A 14,935-nucleotide genomic window follows, 5' to 3' on the forward strand; every position below is an offset into this window, starting at 1 on the left:
GTATGGAAGTAATCGGCTTAATGGTAGCGGCAATGGACATAGTGCCGTTTGCACGCTTACATCTCAGACCGCTGCAACTATGCAGGCTCAGTCAGTGGAGTGGGGATTACACAGATTTGGCCCCTCAACTGAATCTGGACCAAGAGACCAGGGATCCTCTTCCCTGGTGGCTATCTCGGGTCCATCTGTCCAAAGGTATGACCTTCGCAGGCCAGATTGGACTATTGTAACAACAAATGCCAGCCTTCCAGGTTGGGGTGCAGTCTGGAACTCCCTGAAGGCTCAGGGATCGTGGACTCAGGAGGAGTCTCTCCTTCCAATAAATATTCTGGAACTAAGAGCGATATTCAAGGCTCTTCAGGTTTGGCCTCACTTAGGAACTCTGAGGTACATCAGATTTCAGTCGGTCAACATCACGACTGTAGCTTACATCAACCATCGAGGGGGAACAAGAAGTTCCCTAGAGATGTTAGAAGTTTCAAAAATAATTCACTGGGCAGAGATTCACTCTTGCCACCTATCAGCTATCCATATCCCAGATGTAGAGCACTGGGAGGCGGATTTTCTAAGTCGTCAGACTTTTCATCCGGGAGAGTGGGAACTCCATCCGGAGGTATTTGCACAAATGATTCTCTGTTGGGGCAAACCAGAACTGGATCTCATGGCATCTCGCCAGAACGCCAAGCTTCCGTGTTACGGATCCAGGTCCAGGGATCCCAAGGCGACACTGATAGATACTCTAGCAGCGCCCTGGTCTTTCAACCTGGCTTATGTGTTTCCACCGTTTCCTCTGCTCCCTCGACTGATTGCCAAGATCAAGCAGGAGAGAGCATCTGTGATTCTGATAGCACCTGCGTGGCCACGCAGGACCTGGTATGCAGATCTAGTGGACATGTCATCCTTTCCACCATGGTCTCTGCCTCTGAGACAGGACCTTCTACTTCAGGGTCTTTTCAACCATCCAAATCTAATTTCTCTGAGGCTGACTGCCTGGAGATTGAATGCTTGATTTTATCAAAGCGTGGCTTCTCCGAGTCAGTTATTGATACCTTAATACAGGCACGAAAGCCTGTCACCAGGAAAATTTACCATAAGGTATGGCGTAGATATCTTTATTGGTGTGAATCCAAGGGTTACTCATGGAGTAAGGTCAGGATTCCTAGGATTTTATCTTTTCTCCAAGAAGGTTTGGAAAAAGGATTGTCAGCTAGTTTCTTAAAGGGACAGATTTTTGCTCTGTCTATTCTTTTGCACTAGCGTCTGGCAGATGTTCCAGACGTTCAGGCATTTTGTCAGGCTTTAGTTTGAATCAAGCCTGTGTTTAAACCTGTTGCTCCACCATGGAGCTTAAACTTGGTTCTTAAGGTTCTTCAAGGAGTTCCGTTTGAACCTCTTCATTCCATAGATATCAAACTTTTATCTTGGAAAGTTCTTTTTTTTTTTTTTTGGTAGCTATTTCCTCGACTCGTAGAGTCTCTGAGCTATCTGCCTTACAATGTGATTCTCCTTATCTGATTTTTCATACGGATAAGGTAGTCCTGCGTACCAAACCTGGGTTCTTACCTAAGGTGGTATCTAACAAGAATATCAATCAAGAGATTGTGGTTCCATCCTTGTGTTACACAATCTGGACGTGGTCTGTGCTTTAAAGTTTTACTTACAAGCTACTAAAGATTTTCGTCAAACATCTGCTTTGTTTGTTGTCTACTCTGGACAGAGGAGAGGTCAAAAGGCTTTGGCAACCTCTTTTTCTTTTTGGCTAAGAAGCTTAATCCGCTTAGCCTATGAGACTGCTGGACAGCAGCCTCCTGAAAGGATTACAGCTCATTCCACTAGAGCTGTGGCTTCCACTTGGGCCTTTAAAAATGAGGCTTCTGTTGAACAGATTTGCAAGGCGGCGACTTGGTCTTCGCTTCATACTTTTTCAAAATTTTACAAATTTGATACTTTTGCTTCTTTGGAGGCTATATTTGGGAGAAAGGTTTTACAGGCAGTGGTTCCTTCCATTTAAGTTCCTGCCTTGTCCCTCCCTTCATCCGTGTACTTTAGCTTTGGTATTGGTATCCCACAAGTAATGGATGATCCGTGGACTGGATACACCTTACAAGAGAAAACACAATTTATGCTTACCTGATAAATTTATTTCTCTTGTGGTGTATCCAGTCCACGGCCCGCCCTGTCATTTTAAGGCAGGTAATTTTTAAATTTAAACTACAGTAACCACTACACCCTATGGTTCCTCCTTTCTCGGCTTGTTTTCGGTCGAATGACTGGCTATGACAGTTAGGGGAGGAGCTATATTACAGCTCTGCTGTGGGTGTCCTCTTGCAACTTTCTGTTGGGAATGAGAATATCCCACAAGTAATGGATGATCCGTGGACTGGATACACCACAAGAGAAATAAATTTATCAGGTAAGCATAAATTGTGTTTTTACCCGTTTTCTACATTAAACATAGCAATACATATTTTGACAGCACATTTGTTCTACAAGTCCAATCTATCTCTAATTTGAGTATGTAATTCTTTGTTTTGGTGTTGCTCTTTTTATTAAACAAATGTTCATCCACAGCTTTAGCTTAAAGGGACATGCAAATCAAAATAAAACTTTCATGGCTCAGACCGAACATACACTTTTATGAGAATTTTTCAATGTATTTATTATCAAATGGAATTAATTCTCTTGGTATCCTTTGTTGAAAAGGTTTGATCAGGAGCAGTAATGCACTAATGGGAGCTAGCTGAGGATTGGTGGCTGCTCACATGCCTCTTGTCATTGACTCATAAGTTGTGTTAAGCTAGCTCCCATTAGTGCATTGACGCTTTACAGCTGATTTAACACATTTGCAGTAGTTAGATGCAAGCAATAAAATATCAGAGTATTTTGATTTTACACTTTTATGTCCCTTCCTATAATATAACCTCTCTCCCTACCACTAAGTTTTGTGTGTATGTATGTATATACAGTATGTATAGTATGTATGTACAGTATGTATGTAGAGTATGTATGTACAGTATGTATGTATGTACAGTATGTATTATGTATGTACAGTATGTATGTATGTATGTAGAGTATGTATGTACAGTATGTATGTATGTATGTACAGTATGTATGTATGTAGTCTTTACTTTTACACCACTTACCACTATATTACCCCTCATTTAAACAGCTTCTAATTAATATATTTGATTCTGAAGATACAGTTTACAGAAGTGATTGTGATATCCAATATATGGCCCGATTAGTCATCTATAAATTAGAATAAGCATGTCACTTTTTCGGCTGCTAATAGCTATTCTTATATAGCCAAGCAATCTTTAAGCATTAACTGTTTCACTGCTACATGGTTGATCAACTCTTATCTGGAATTCTTATTAGTAATGATGCTGGTCAGCTGCCAAATACAAGTGAACATACCTCATCTAATGAATGATACTGTTCATAATTATATCTTGACAATGACCTTCGATGTCTAGTTGGTCTAGAAGAATTCTGCATATCAAGCAACTTCTGCACATTATTTACAAGGATCCTGGAGAAAACAAAAACTGATATAAATAAAAATAAAAAATTCTGTTGCATATACAAATTCTGCTTTCATAATTATATGTAGTTTTTCATATTACAGCAAATAACAATTTTATTAAATTTAATAATACACATTAGTTACCCTCTCACACAAGGGCCCTTAACCACAATATACATATTTATTTAGACATTACATCATAGTTTTATTCCAGACTTTATTTAGTCTGTTGAAGCTAATGTTCCTTATATCCTCCTGTAAAACACTGTTTAATTTCCTTGATTAAAGCCCACCTCCTAAAACGGTCACTCGTGGTAACTTTCTTCTCATCTGAGAGTGTACAGTAATTTCTACATAGTTTTTACTTGTTTAGTTATTAACTAATCAGTGTTAAAATGCATGTCTAGTAAGTAACCAATCATGTATCTTTACAAAAATCTAGAGCTGTAGAAGGTAGGTATCAAACTAATGTTTTGGTTACACTAAATGTCCAGCATGTAAAGCATGTATCCATAAATCAACAAAGAACCCTTTTTTTGTGATTTCAATTAAGACTGAAAAAAGAATTTTGATGCTGGAACAAAGATTCAGTCTGGTGAGTACATGGGGTGCAGTAATCTTTGTGATGGGGGATCCCATCTGTGGAAGTCCAATAAGGGATCTCTGCTGGAACAAAGATTCAGGCTGGTGAGTACATGGGCGGTAATCTGTGTAATGGGGATCCCATCTGTGGAGGTCCAATAGGGGATCTCTGCTGGAATAAAGATCCAGACTGGTGAGTACATGGGCGGTAATCTGTGTGATGGGGATCCCATCTTTGGAAGTCCAAAAATGGATCACAGTAGATGATTGAACCTTGGATGAGTCTTTCAGAATTGGGGCTGTCGTTCATGGAAGGTGGGAGCAGCACCCAAAGCTTCTCTATCTTTAAGTGGTGGCAGCAGTGGTTTATATTAGTATGAGCTGGGTATTTTAAGGCTGCATTATCTGTAATCTGAATTTCAAACCCTGAGCTTTTGTACAAGTGTAGTGTTGTGGTAATCAGTGAATTCACAAAATTGTACTAAAAACTACCTTTACAAATACATATATTGCTGCAGGGGTTAAACACAGGAAAAGAGCATTTAAAAAAACACCTTTTTATGTCCTATTTAGATACACAAGATTCTTATGAAGACCACCAATATGCAATTAAACATTAAAAATATTTTGCAGTGTTCTCTTACTTGTGCTTAATGTTGGCTTTCCTCAAGTAGTCAAGCAAGGTACGGGAACTGTTGCTAGATGTATGCACATCGGTCACAGTGTCTTTCAATATGGAGCTGATACTGTTGGGCTTCCATAAGTCCACCTGTAGTGCAGGAACCAACCTGTAATTCATATTCATGTAATATTCGTAGTCCCAAAAATCTATTTTATACCTTCACTTTTCACCTATTTTGCATGTAAATTGTGTGGTTTTAACTTCTTTATCTAGTTAATTTTGCCACAAAATTTAAATAAAACAAGGATGGGTGATAATGGCTTAGCTTGAGTTTTATTTTGACTTTTATCTTGTTATTTTCTTATTTTTAAAGTTGTTAATCAGAACATGTAGAGCACTGCACACCTAACTATTGCACTAAAACCTGACCATTTATTAAAGGGCCAGTTTAGTAAAAAAATGCTCTCATTCATTTTATCACTATCAACCCTGAAATACTATGGGCTAGATTATGAGTGGAGCGCAAACGGTTGCTCCCGATCTATAAGGGGTATATCACAAGGGTTTTTGTGCTCATTGGGCCTACCGCTCATATTAGAAGTTGAAAGTAAACGCTACTGTGTGAGCGCAATCCCAATTTACGCTAGAATCATTACCGCAGCTTCAGAGCTCTGGTTAACTGTTTTGCAAAACATAAAAGTTGCACAAAACACGTCAAAAATACATTACAAAGTACAGTTACACTCATAATAACACTATACATATCTAATACAAATTTAAAAAAAAAAATGCACACAAAAGGTATAAAGGCTCAAAGATATGAGATCTTAGGTGCTAGAAAAAAAACCCACGCTTTAACATAGACATACATAATCGTATACATCTTTAAACATGTATATATAAAATCAGATAAGGAATGTTAATGACATTTTAGATGGAGTTTAATTCATGAGTTGTAACAAAGATGCACTATAACTTACTTTTTAATATAGATATTAACAGTTGTTGTCCAATCAGCGCTCTCCCCTTCGGGGACCTTTTATTGTAGCTGGAGTGCTGATTGAACAAAAATTTAACCCTTTAGCTCACAGAAAATTTTAACTTTGAAATGGGCAGCGGAGCGTGGGGTATTTTAATTTTATATCTATATTAGAAAGTAAATTATACCTAATACAATATGCTCAAAACATATACTGTATAAGAGTAAAGAAAAGCATGATACCGTAAAAAAACTTTCGTATTATGCAAGTACAGTAATGACAAGCAATACAAACAATTCGCTAGATTATGAGTTTTCTCCAACATTGGTGTGTCCGGTCCACGGCATCATCCTTACTTGTGGGATATTCTCTTCCCCAACAGGAAATGGCAAAGAGTCCCAGCAAAGCTGGTCACATGATCCCTCCTAGGCTCCGCCCACCCCAGTCATTCTCTTTGCCGTTGCACAGGCAACATCTCCACGGAGATGGTTAAGAGTTTTTTGGTGTTTAAATGTAGTTTTATTCTTCTATCAAGTGTTTGTTATTTTAAAATAGTGCTGGTATGTACTATTTACTCTGAAACAGAAAAGGAGGAAGATTTCTGTTTGTAAGAGGAAGATGATTTTAGCAGACAGTAACTAAAATCGATTGCTGTTTCCACACAGGACTGTTGAGATGAAGTAACTTCAGTTGGGGGAAACAGTTAGCAGTCTTTTCTGCTTAAGGTATGACTAGCCATATTTCTAACAAGACCATGTAATGCTGGAAGGCTGTCATTTCCCCTCATGGGGACCGGTAAGCCATTTTCTTAGTTAAACATAAAAGAATAAAGGGCTTCAAAAAGGGCTTAAAAACTGGTAGACATTTTTCTGGGCTAAAACATTTGCTTTACTAGGCATATTATGCAGATTCTAACTAATTATTGGTATTATAATCTTGGGGAACATTTAGAAAAACGGCAGGCACTGTGTTGGACACCTTTTTCAGATGGGGGCCTTTCTAGTTATAGACAGAGCCTCATTCTGGGACTGTATAGGGGTTAAATGTAAAAACGGCTCCGGTTCCGTTAATTTAAGGGTGCAATACTTTTAATGCTTTAAGACACTGTGGTGAAATTTTGGTGAATTTTGAACAATTCCTTCATACTTTTTCACATATTCAGTAATAAAGTGTTTTCAGTTTGAAATTTAAAGTGACAGTAACGGTTTTATTTTAAAACGTTTTTTGTACTTTGTTGACAAGTTTAAGCCTGTTTAACATGTCTGTACCATCAGATAAGCTATGTTCTATATGTATGAAAGCCAATGTGTCTCCCCATTTAAATTTATGTGATAATTGTGCCATAGTGTCCAAACAAAGTAAGGACAGTAATGCAACAGATAATGATATTGCCCAAGATGATTCCTCAAATGAGGGGAGTAAACATGATACTACATCATCCCCTACTGTGTCTACACCAGTTATGCCCACACAGGAGGCCCCTAGTACATCTAGTGCGCCAATACTTATTACCATGCAACAATTAACGGCTGTAATGGATAACTCCATAGCAAATCTTTTATCCAAAATGCCTACTTATCAGAGAAAGCGCGATTGCTCTGTTTTAAACACTGAAGAGCAAGAGGACGCTGATGATAACTGTTCTGACATACCCTCACACCAATCTCAAGGGGCCATGAGGGAGGTTTTGTCTGATGGAGAAATTTCAGATTCAGGAAAAATTTCTCATCAAGCTGAACCTGATGTTGTGACATTTAAATTTAAATTAGAACATCTCCGCGCACTGCTTAAGGAGGTGTTATCTACTCTGGATGATTGTGACAATTTGGTCATTCCAGAGAAATTATGTAAGATGGACAAGTTCCTAGAGGTTCCGGTGCCCCCCGACGCTTTTCCTATACCCAAGCGGGTGGCGGACATAGTAAATAAAGAGTGGGAAAGGCCCGGCATACCTTTTGTCCCCCCCCTATATTTAAGAAATTATTTCCTATAGTCGACCCCAGAAAGGACTTATGGCAGACAGTCCCCAAGGTCGAGGGGGCGGTTTCTACTCTAAACAAACGCACTACTATTCCTATCGAAGATAGTTGTGCTTTCAAAGATCCTATGGATAAGAAATTAGAGGGTTTGCTTAAAAAGATTTTTGTACAGCAAGGTTACCTTCTACAACCAATTTCATGCATTGTTCCTGTCACTACGGCAGCGTGTTTCTGGTTCGAGGAACTAGAAAAATCGCTCAGTAAAGAATCTTCGTATGAGGAGGTTATGGACAGAGTTCAAGCACTTAAATTGGCTAACTCTTTTGTTTTAGATGCCGCTTTGCAATTAGCTAGATTAGCGGCGAAAAATTCAGGGTTTGCTGTCGTGGCGCGCAGAGTGCTTTGGCTAAAGTCTTGGTCAGCGGATGTGTCTTCCAAGACAAAATTGCTTAACATTCCTTTCAAAGGTAAAACATTATTTGGACCTGATTGAAAGAGATAATTTCAGACATCACTGGGGGAAAGGGCCACGCCCTCCCACAGGATAGGTCTTTTAAGGCTAATAATAAGCCTAATTTTCATCCCTTTCGCAGAAACGGACCAGTCTCTAATTCTGTATCCTCTAAGCAAGAGGGTAATACTTCACAACCCAAACCAGCCTGGAAACCAATGCAAGGCTGGAACAAGGGTAAGCAGGCCAAGAAGCCTACCACTGCTACCAAAACAGCATGAAGGGATAGCCCCCGATCCGGGACCGGATCTAGTGGGGGGCAGACTTTCTCTCTTTGCTCAGGCTTGGGCAAGAGATGTTCAGGATCCTTGGGCGCTAGAAATAGTTTCTCAAGGTTATCTCCTGGAATTCAAGGAACTACCCCCAAGGGGAAGGTTCCACAGGTCTCAATTATCTTCAAACCAAATAAAGAGACAGGCATTCTTACATTGTGTAGAAGACCTGTTAAAGATGGGAGTGATACATCCAGTTCCAATAAGAGAACAAGGAATGGGATTTTATTCCAATTTGTTAATAGTTCCCAAAAAAGAGGGAACATTCAGACCAATTTTGGATCTAAAGATCCTAAACAAATTTCTCAGGGTACCATCGTTCAAAATGGAAACTATTCGAACGATCCTACCTACTATCCAGGAAAATCAATTTATGACTACCGTGGATTTAAAGGATGCGTACCTACATATTCCTATCCACAAGGAACATCATCAGTTCCTAAGGTTCGCTTTTCTGGACAAGCATTACCAGTTTGTGGCACTTCCATTTGGATTAGCCACTGCTCCAAGGATTTTCACAAAGGTACTAGGGTCCCTTCTAGCGGTTCTAAGACCAAGGGGCATTGCAGTAGTACCTTACTTGGACGACATCCTGATTCAAGCGTCGTCCCTGTCAAAAGCAAAGGCTCATACGGACATCGTCCTAGCCTTTCTCAGATCTCACGGATGGAAGGTGAACAAAGAAAAAAGTTCTCTGTCCCCGTCAACAAGAGTTCCCTTCTTGGGAACAATAATAGATTCCTTAGAAATGAGGATTTTTCTGATAGAGGTCAGAAAATCAAAACTTCTAAGCTCTTGTCAAGTACTTCATTCTGTTCCTCGTCCTTCCATAGCGCAGTGCATGGAAGTAATAGGATTGATGGTTGCAACAATGGACATAGTTCCTTTTGCACGAATTCATCTAAGACCATTACAACTGTGCATTCTCAGACAGTGGAATGGGGATTATACAGACTTGTCTCCGACGATTCAAGTAGATCAAAAGACCAGAGATTCACTCCGTTGGTGGCTGACCCTGGACAATCTGTCACAGGGAATGAGCTTCCGCAGACCAGAGTGGGTCATTGTCACGACCGACGCCAGCCTAGTGGGCTGGGGCGCGGTCTGGGAATCCCTGAAAGCTCAGGGTCTATGGTCTCGGGAAGAGTCTCTTCTCCCGATAAACATTCTGGAACTGAGAGCGATATTCAATGCTCTCAGAGCTTGGCCTCAACTAGCAAAGGCCAAATTCATAAGGTTTCAGTCAGACAACATGACGACCGTTGCATATATCAATCATCAGGGGGGAACAAGGACTTCCCTGGCGATGAAAGAAGTGACCAAGATAATTCAATGGGCGGAGGATCACTCCTGCCACTTGTCTGCGATCCACATCCCAGGAGTGGAAAATTGGGAAGCGGATTTTCTGAGTCATCAGACATTCCATCCGGGGGAGTGGGAACTCCATCCGGAAATCTTTGCCCAAATAACTCGATTATGGGGCATTCCAGACATGGATCTGATGGCCTCTCGTCAGAACTTCAAGGTTCCTTGTTACGGGTCCAGATCCAGGGATCCCAAGGCGACTCTAGTAGATGCACTAGTAGCACCTTGGACCTTCAACCTAGCTTATGTATTCCCACCGTTTCCTCTCATCCCCAGGCTGGTAGCCAGGATCAATCAGGAGAGGGCCTCGGTGATCTTGATAGCTCCTGCGTGGCCACGCAGGACTTGGTATGCAGACCTGGTGAATATGTCATCGGCTCCACCATGGAAGCTACCTTTGAGACAGGACCTTCTTGTTCAGGGTCCATTCGAACATCCGAATCTGGTTTCCCTCCAACTGACAGCTTGGAGATTGAACGCTTGATTTTATCAAAGCGTGGGTTTTCAGATTCTGTATTAGATACTCTGATTCAGGCTAGAAAGCCTGTAACTAGAAAAATTTACCATAAAATATGGAAAAAATATATCTGTTGGTGTGAATCTAAAGGATTCCCATGGAACAAGATAAAAATTCCTAAGATTCTATCCTTTCTACAAGAAGGTTTGGAGAAAGGATTATCTGCAAGTTCTCTGAAGGGACAGATCTCTGCTTTATCTGTTTTACTTCACAAAAGACTGGCAGCTGTGCCAGATGTTCAAGCATTTGTTCAGGCTCTGGTTAGGATCAAGCCTGTTTACAGACCTTTGACTCCTCCCTGGAGTCTAAATCTAGTTCTTTCAGTTCTTCAAAGGGTTCCGTTTGAACCCTTACATTCCGTAGATATTAAGTTATTATCTTGGAAAGTTTTGTTTTTGGTTGCAATTTCTTCTGCTAGAAGAGTTTCAGAGTTATCTGCTCTGCAGTGTTCTCCGCCCTATCTGGTGTTCCATGCAGATAAGGTGGTTTTGCGTACTAAGCCTGGTTTTCTTCCGAAAGTTGTTTCCAACAAAAATATTAACCAGGAGATAGTTGTACCTTCTTTGTGTCCGAATCCAGTTTCAAAGAAGGAACGTTTGTTACACAATTTGGACGTAGTCCGTGCTCTAAAATTCTATTTAGAGGCTACTAAAGATTTCAGACAAACATCTTCCTTGTTTGTTGTTTATTCTGGTAAAAGGAGAGGTCAAAAAGCGACTTCTACCTCTCTTTCCTTTTGGCTTAAAAGCATTATCCGATTGGCTTATGAGACTGCCGGACGGCAGCCTCCTGAAAGAATCACAGCTCACTCCACTAGGGCTGTGGCTTCCACATGGGCCTTCAAGAACGAGGCTTCTGTTGACCAGATATGTAAGGCAGCGACTTGGTCTTCACTGCACACTTTTGCCAAATTTTACAAATTTGATACTTTTGCTTCTTCGGAGGCTATTTTTGGGAGAAAGGTTTTGCAAGCCGTGGTGCCTTCCATTTAGGTGACCTGATTTGCTCCCTCCCTTCATCCGTGTCCTAAAGCTTTGGTATTGGTTCCCACAAGTAAGGATGACGCCGTGGACCGGACACACCAATGTTGGAGAAAACAGAATTTATGCTTACCTGATAAATTACTTTCTCCAACGGTGTGTCCGGTCCTCGGCCCGCCCTGGTTTTTTAATCAGGTCTGATGAATTATTTTCTCTAACTACAGTCACCACGGTATCATATGGTTTCTCCTATATATATTTCCTCCTGTCCGTCGGTCGAATGACTGGGGTGGGCGGAGCCTAGGAGGGATCATGTGACCAGCTTTGCTGGGACTCTTTGCCATTTCCTGTTGGGGAAGAGAATATCCCACAAGTAAGGATGACGCCGTGGACCGGACACACCGTTGGAGAAAGTAATTTATCAGGTAAGCATAAATTCTGTTTTTCATTATGAGCTGTGCGGTGCTAATGAGCAGTTTTGTCTCACCGCTCACTTACCTACAGCGCTGGTATTACGGGTTTTTACAAACCCTGCGTTAAAAGGCAAGAAGTGAGCGTTGAGCAAAATTTTGCTCCTTACCGCACTACAATACCAGCACTGCTTAAGTCAGCGGTGAGCTGGTCGTACGTGCTCGTGCACAATTTCCCCATAGGAATCGACGGGGAGAGCCGGCTGAAAAAAAGTCTAAAACCTGCCAAAAAGCAGCATAAAACTCAGTAACGCATTTCCCTATTGATTCCTATGGGGAAACACATTTTATGTTTACACCTAACACATAAACCCCGAGTCTAAACACCCCTAATCTTACACTTATTAACCCCTAATCTGCCGCTCCGGACACCGCCGCCACCTACATTATAGTTATGAACCCCTAATCTGCTGCCCCCAACATCGCCGCCACCTACATTATATTTATTAACCCCTAATCTCCTGCCCCCAATATTGCTGCAACCTACCTACACTTATTAACCCCTAATCTGCTGCCCCCAACGTCGCCGCCACTATACTAAATGTATTAACCCCTAAACCTGTCTAACCCTAACACCCCCTAACTTATATATAATTTAAATACATCTAAATAAAATTACTATAATTAACTAAATTATTCCTATTTAAAACTAAATACTTACCTATAAAATAAACCCTAAGATAGCTACAATATAACTAATAGTTACATTGTAACTAGCTTAGGGTTTATTTTTATTTTACAGGCAAGTTTGTATTTATTTTAACTAGGTAGAATAGTTATTACATAGTTATTAACTATTTAATAACTACCTAGCTAAAATAAATACAAAAGTACCTGTAAAATAAAACCTAACCTAAGTTACAATAACACCTAACACTACACTATAATTAAATAAATTAACTAAATTGAATACAATTACCTAAATTAAATTAAATTAGCACAATTTGTACAAAAACAAACAAACACTAAATTACAGAAAATAATAAACAAATTACAGATATTTAAACTAATTACACCTAATCTAATAGCCCTATCAAAATAAAAAAGCCCCCCCAAAATAGAAACCCCCCTAGCCTAAACTAAACTACCAATAGCCCTTAAAAGGGCCTTTTGCGGGGCATTGCCCCAAAGTAATTAGCTCTTTTACCTGTAAAAAAAATTACAAACAACCCCCCCAACAGTAAAACCCACCACCCACACAACCAATCCCCCAAATAAAATACTATCTAAAAAAACCTAAGCTCCCCATTGCCCTGAAAAGGGCATTTGGATGGGCATTGCCCTTAAAAGGGCAGTTAGCTTTTTTCTGGCCCAAACCCTAATCTAAAAAATAAAACCCACCCAATACACCCTTAAAAAAACCTAACACTAACCCCCTGAAGATCGACTTACAGTTCTGAAGACCCGACATCCATCCTCAAGGAAGCGGCAGAAGTCTTCATCCAACCGGGACAAAGTCCTCAACGAAGCCGGGAGAAGTCTTCATCCAAGCCGGGAGAAGTGGTCCTCCAGACATGTAGAAGTCTTCATCCAGACGGCATCTTCTATCTTCATCCATCAAACGCGGAGTGGCTCCATCTTCAAGACATCTGGCGCGGAGCATCCTCTTCAAACGACGGCTTCTTACTGAATGACGGTTCCTTTAAGTGACGTCATCCAAGATGGCGCGCCTTAGATTCCGATTGGCTGATTAGGGGTCAATAAATGTAGGTAGGTGGCGGCGATGTTAGGGACGGCAGATTAGGGGTTAATAATATTTAACTAATGTTTGCGAGGCGGGAGTGCGGCGGTTTAGGGGTTAATATGTTTATTACAGTTGCGGCGATGTCCGGAGCAGCAGATTAGGGGTTAAAAAATGTGTTTGCGATGCGGGAGGGCCTCGGTTTAGGGGTTAATAGGTAGTTTATGGGTGTTAGTGTACTTTTTAGCACTTTAGTTATGAGTTTTATGTTACGGCGTTGTACCATAAAACTCTTAACTACTGACTTTTAAATGCGTTAGGACTCTTGACGGGGTAGGGTGTACCACTCACTTTTTGGCCTCCCAGGACAGACTCATAATACCGGCGCTATGGAAGTCCCATTGAAAATAGACTTTACGAAGTTTACGTAAGTCGGTTTGCGGTAAGGCCAAAAAAGTGTGCGCTGACTCTAAACCTTCAAGACCCGTAATAGGGCGTAAAAAAGCAGCGTTAGGACCTCTTAACGCTGCTTTTTAACCCTAACGCACAACTCGTAATCTAGCCGATAGATTTCACCTCTGAGAAACAGCTTAAATAGGACATGATGCAACTGGGTGCTATGCAATTGTGAAGGCCACCGATCAAGGGGGTAGTAGTGTTCTCTTTTCTGTGGTGTTGTTAGCTTATGTAATATCCTACTTCCATCCTATTAATTATGAAAGGAAGAAGAGAGGGAGGGAGAGAGAATAAACAGTTGAGGGGGGTGATGGGGGCTAGATTTTAATTTCTAATTGAATGGTTTTATTTTTATTTATTGGAATCTCGCTGCAAAAGAGACTCTTTGGACCAAAAAACATTTTCTTCAAATGATTTTACATAATTAATACAATCTACTACACCTCGCGATTTAGAAGGGTTAGCTTTTTTCCAGTTCCTCGCTATCATAAGTTTGGTCAAGATAAGGATGTAAATTAGCAAGTACTGCTTGTGTTTAGGAAGTTTACTGATGCCTAAGTGCAAGAGCGCCAAACTTGAATGTGATATATAAGGGAAATCTAAGCTATTACAAAGCTGTCTGGTTTTTGTCCAGAAGGGTTTAAGGAGTGGGCCAGACTATCAGATGTGGGGAGGGGGGGTCCTCAGCTCCCTGCATCCCATCCAGCATCTTGGAGAGTGTGTAGAGTACATTTTCTGTAATCTAGTTGGGACCAGATGTCACCTGGTCACACAGTGTATTGCAGTCTTAGGCACATTGATTACTTTTTTCCCCACTGTATAGAGGTATAGTCTCATCTCCATTCCGACTCATATGCATAAATGTTTTTCTTTTTTAAGGGTGAAATTGTCATTTAGAAGGCATTTATAATGCATTGAGAGAGGCATATGTAATTGGAGGTCTGTTATCCATCTAATCTCCCACAAGGTTAGACGTCGGAGGTTCTAAGCTTAT

At 40.7% G+C, this 14,935-nt stretch overlaps 1 protein-coding gene across 1 annotated transcript in view; it reads right to left on the bottom strand.

Annotated features, from left to right (window-relative positions):
* The window catches only part of CPA6 (carboxypeptidase A6), a 386,652-nt gene that overhangs the window by 138,468 nt on the left and 233,249 nt on the right, over positions 1 to 14,935 (bottom strand). The window contains exons 3-4 of the mRNA XM_053715100.1: positions 4,753 to 4,877; positions 3,418 to 3,532 (exon numbers count right to left, since the gene is read on the bottom strand). Coding sequence (XP_053571075.1) covers positions 3,418 to 3,532; positions 4,753 to 4,877 — 240 coding nt within the window. The remainder of the gene's footprint in view (positions 1 to 3,417; positions 3,533 to 4,752; positions 4,878 to 14,935) is intronic.

This window comes from Bombina bombina, chromosome 5 (genome assembly GCF_027579735.1).
Source record: "Bombina bombina isolate aBomBom1 chromosome 5, aBomBom1.pri, whole genome shotgun sequence".
In the NCBI taxonomy this organism is placed as follows: Eukaryota; Metazoa; Chordata; class Amphibia; order Anura; family Bombinatoridae; genus Bombina; species Bombina bombina.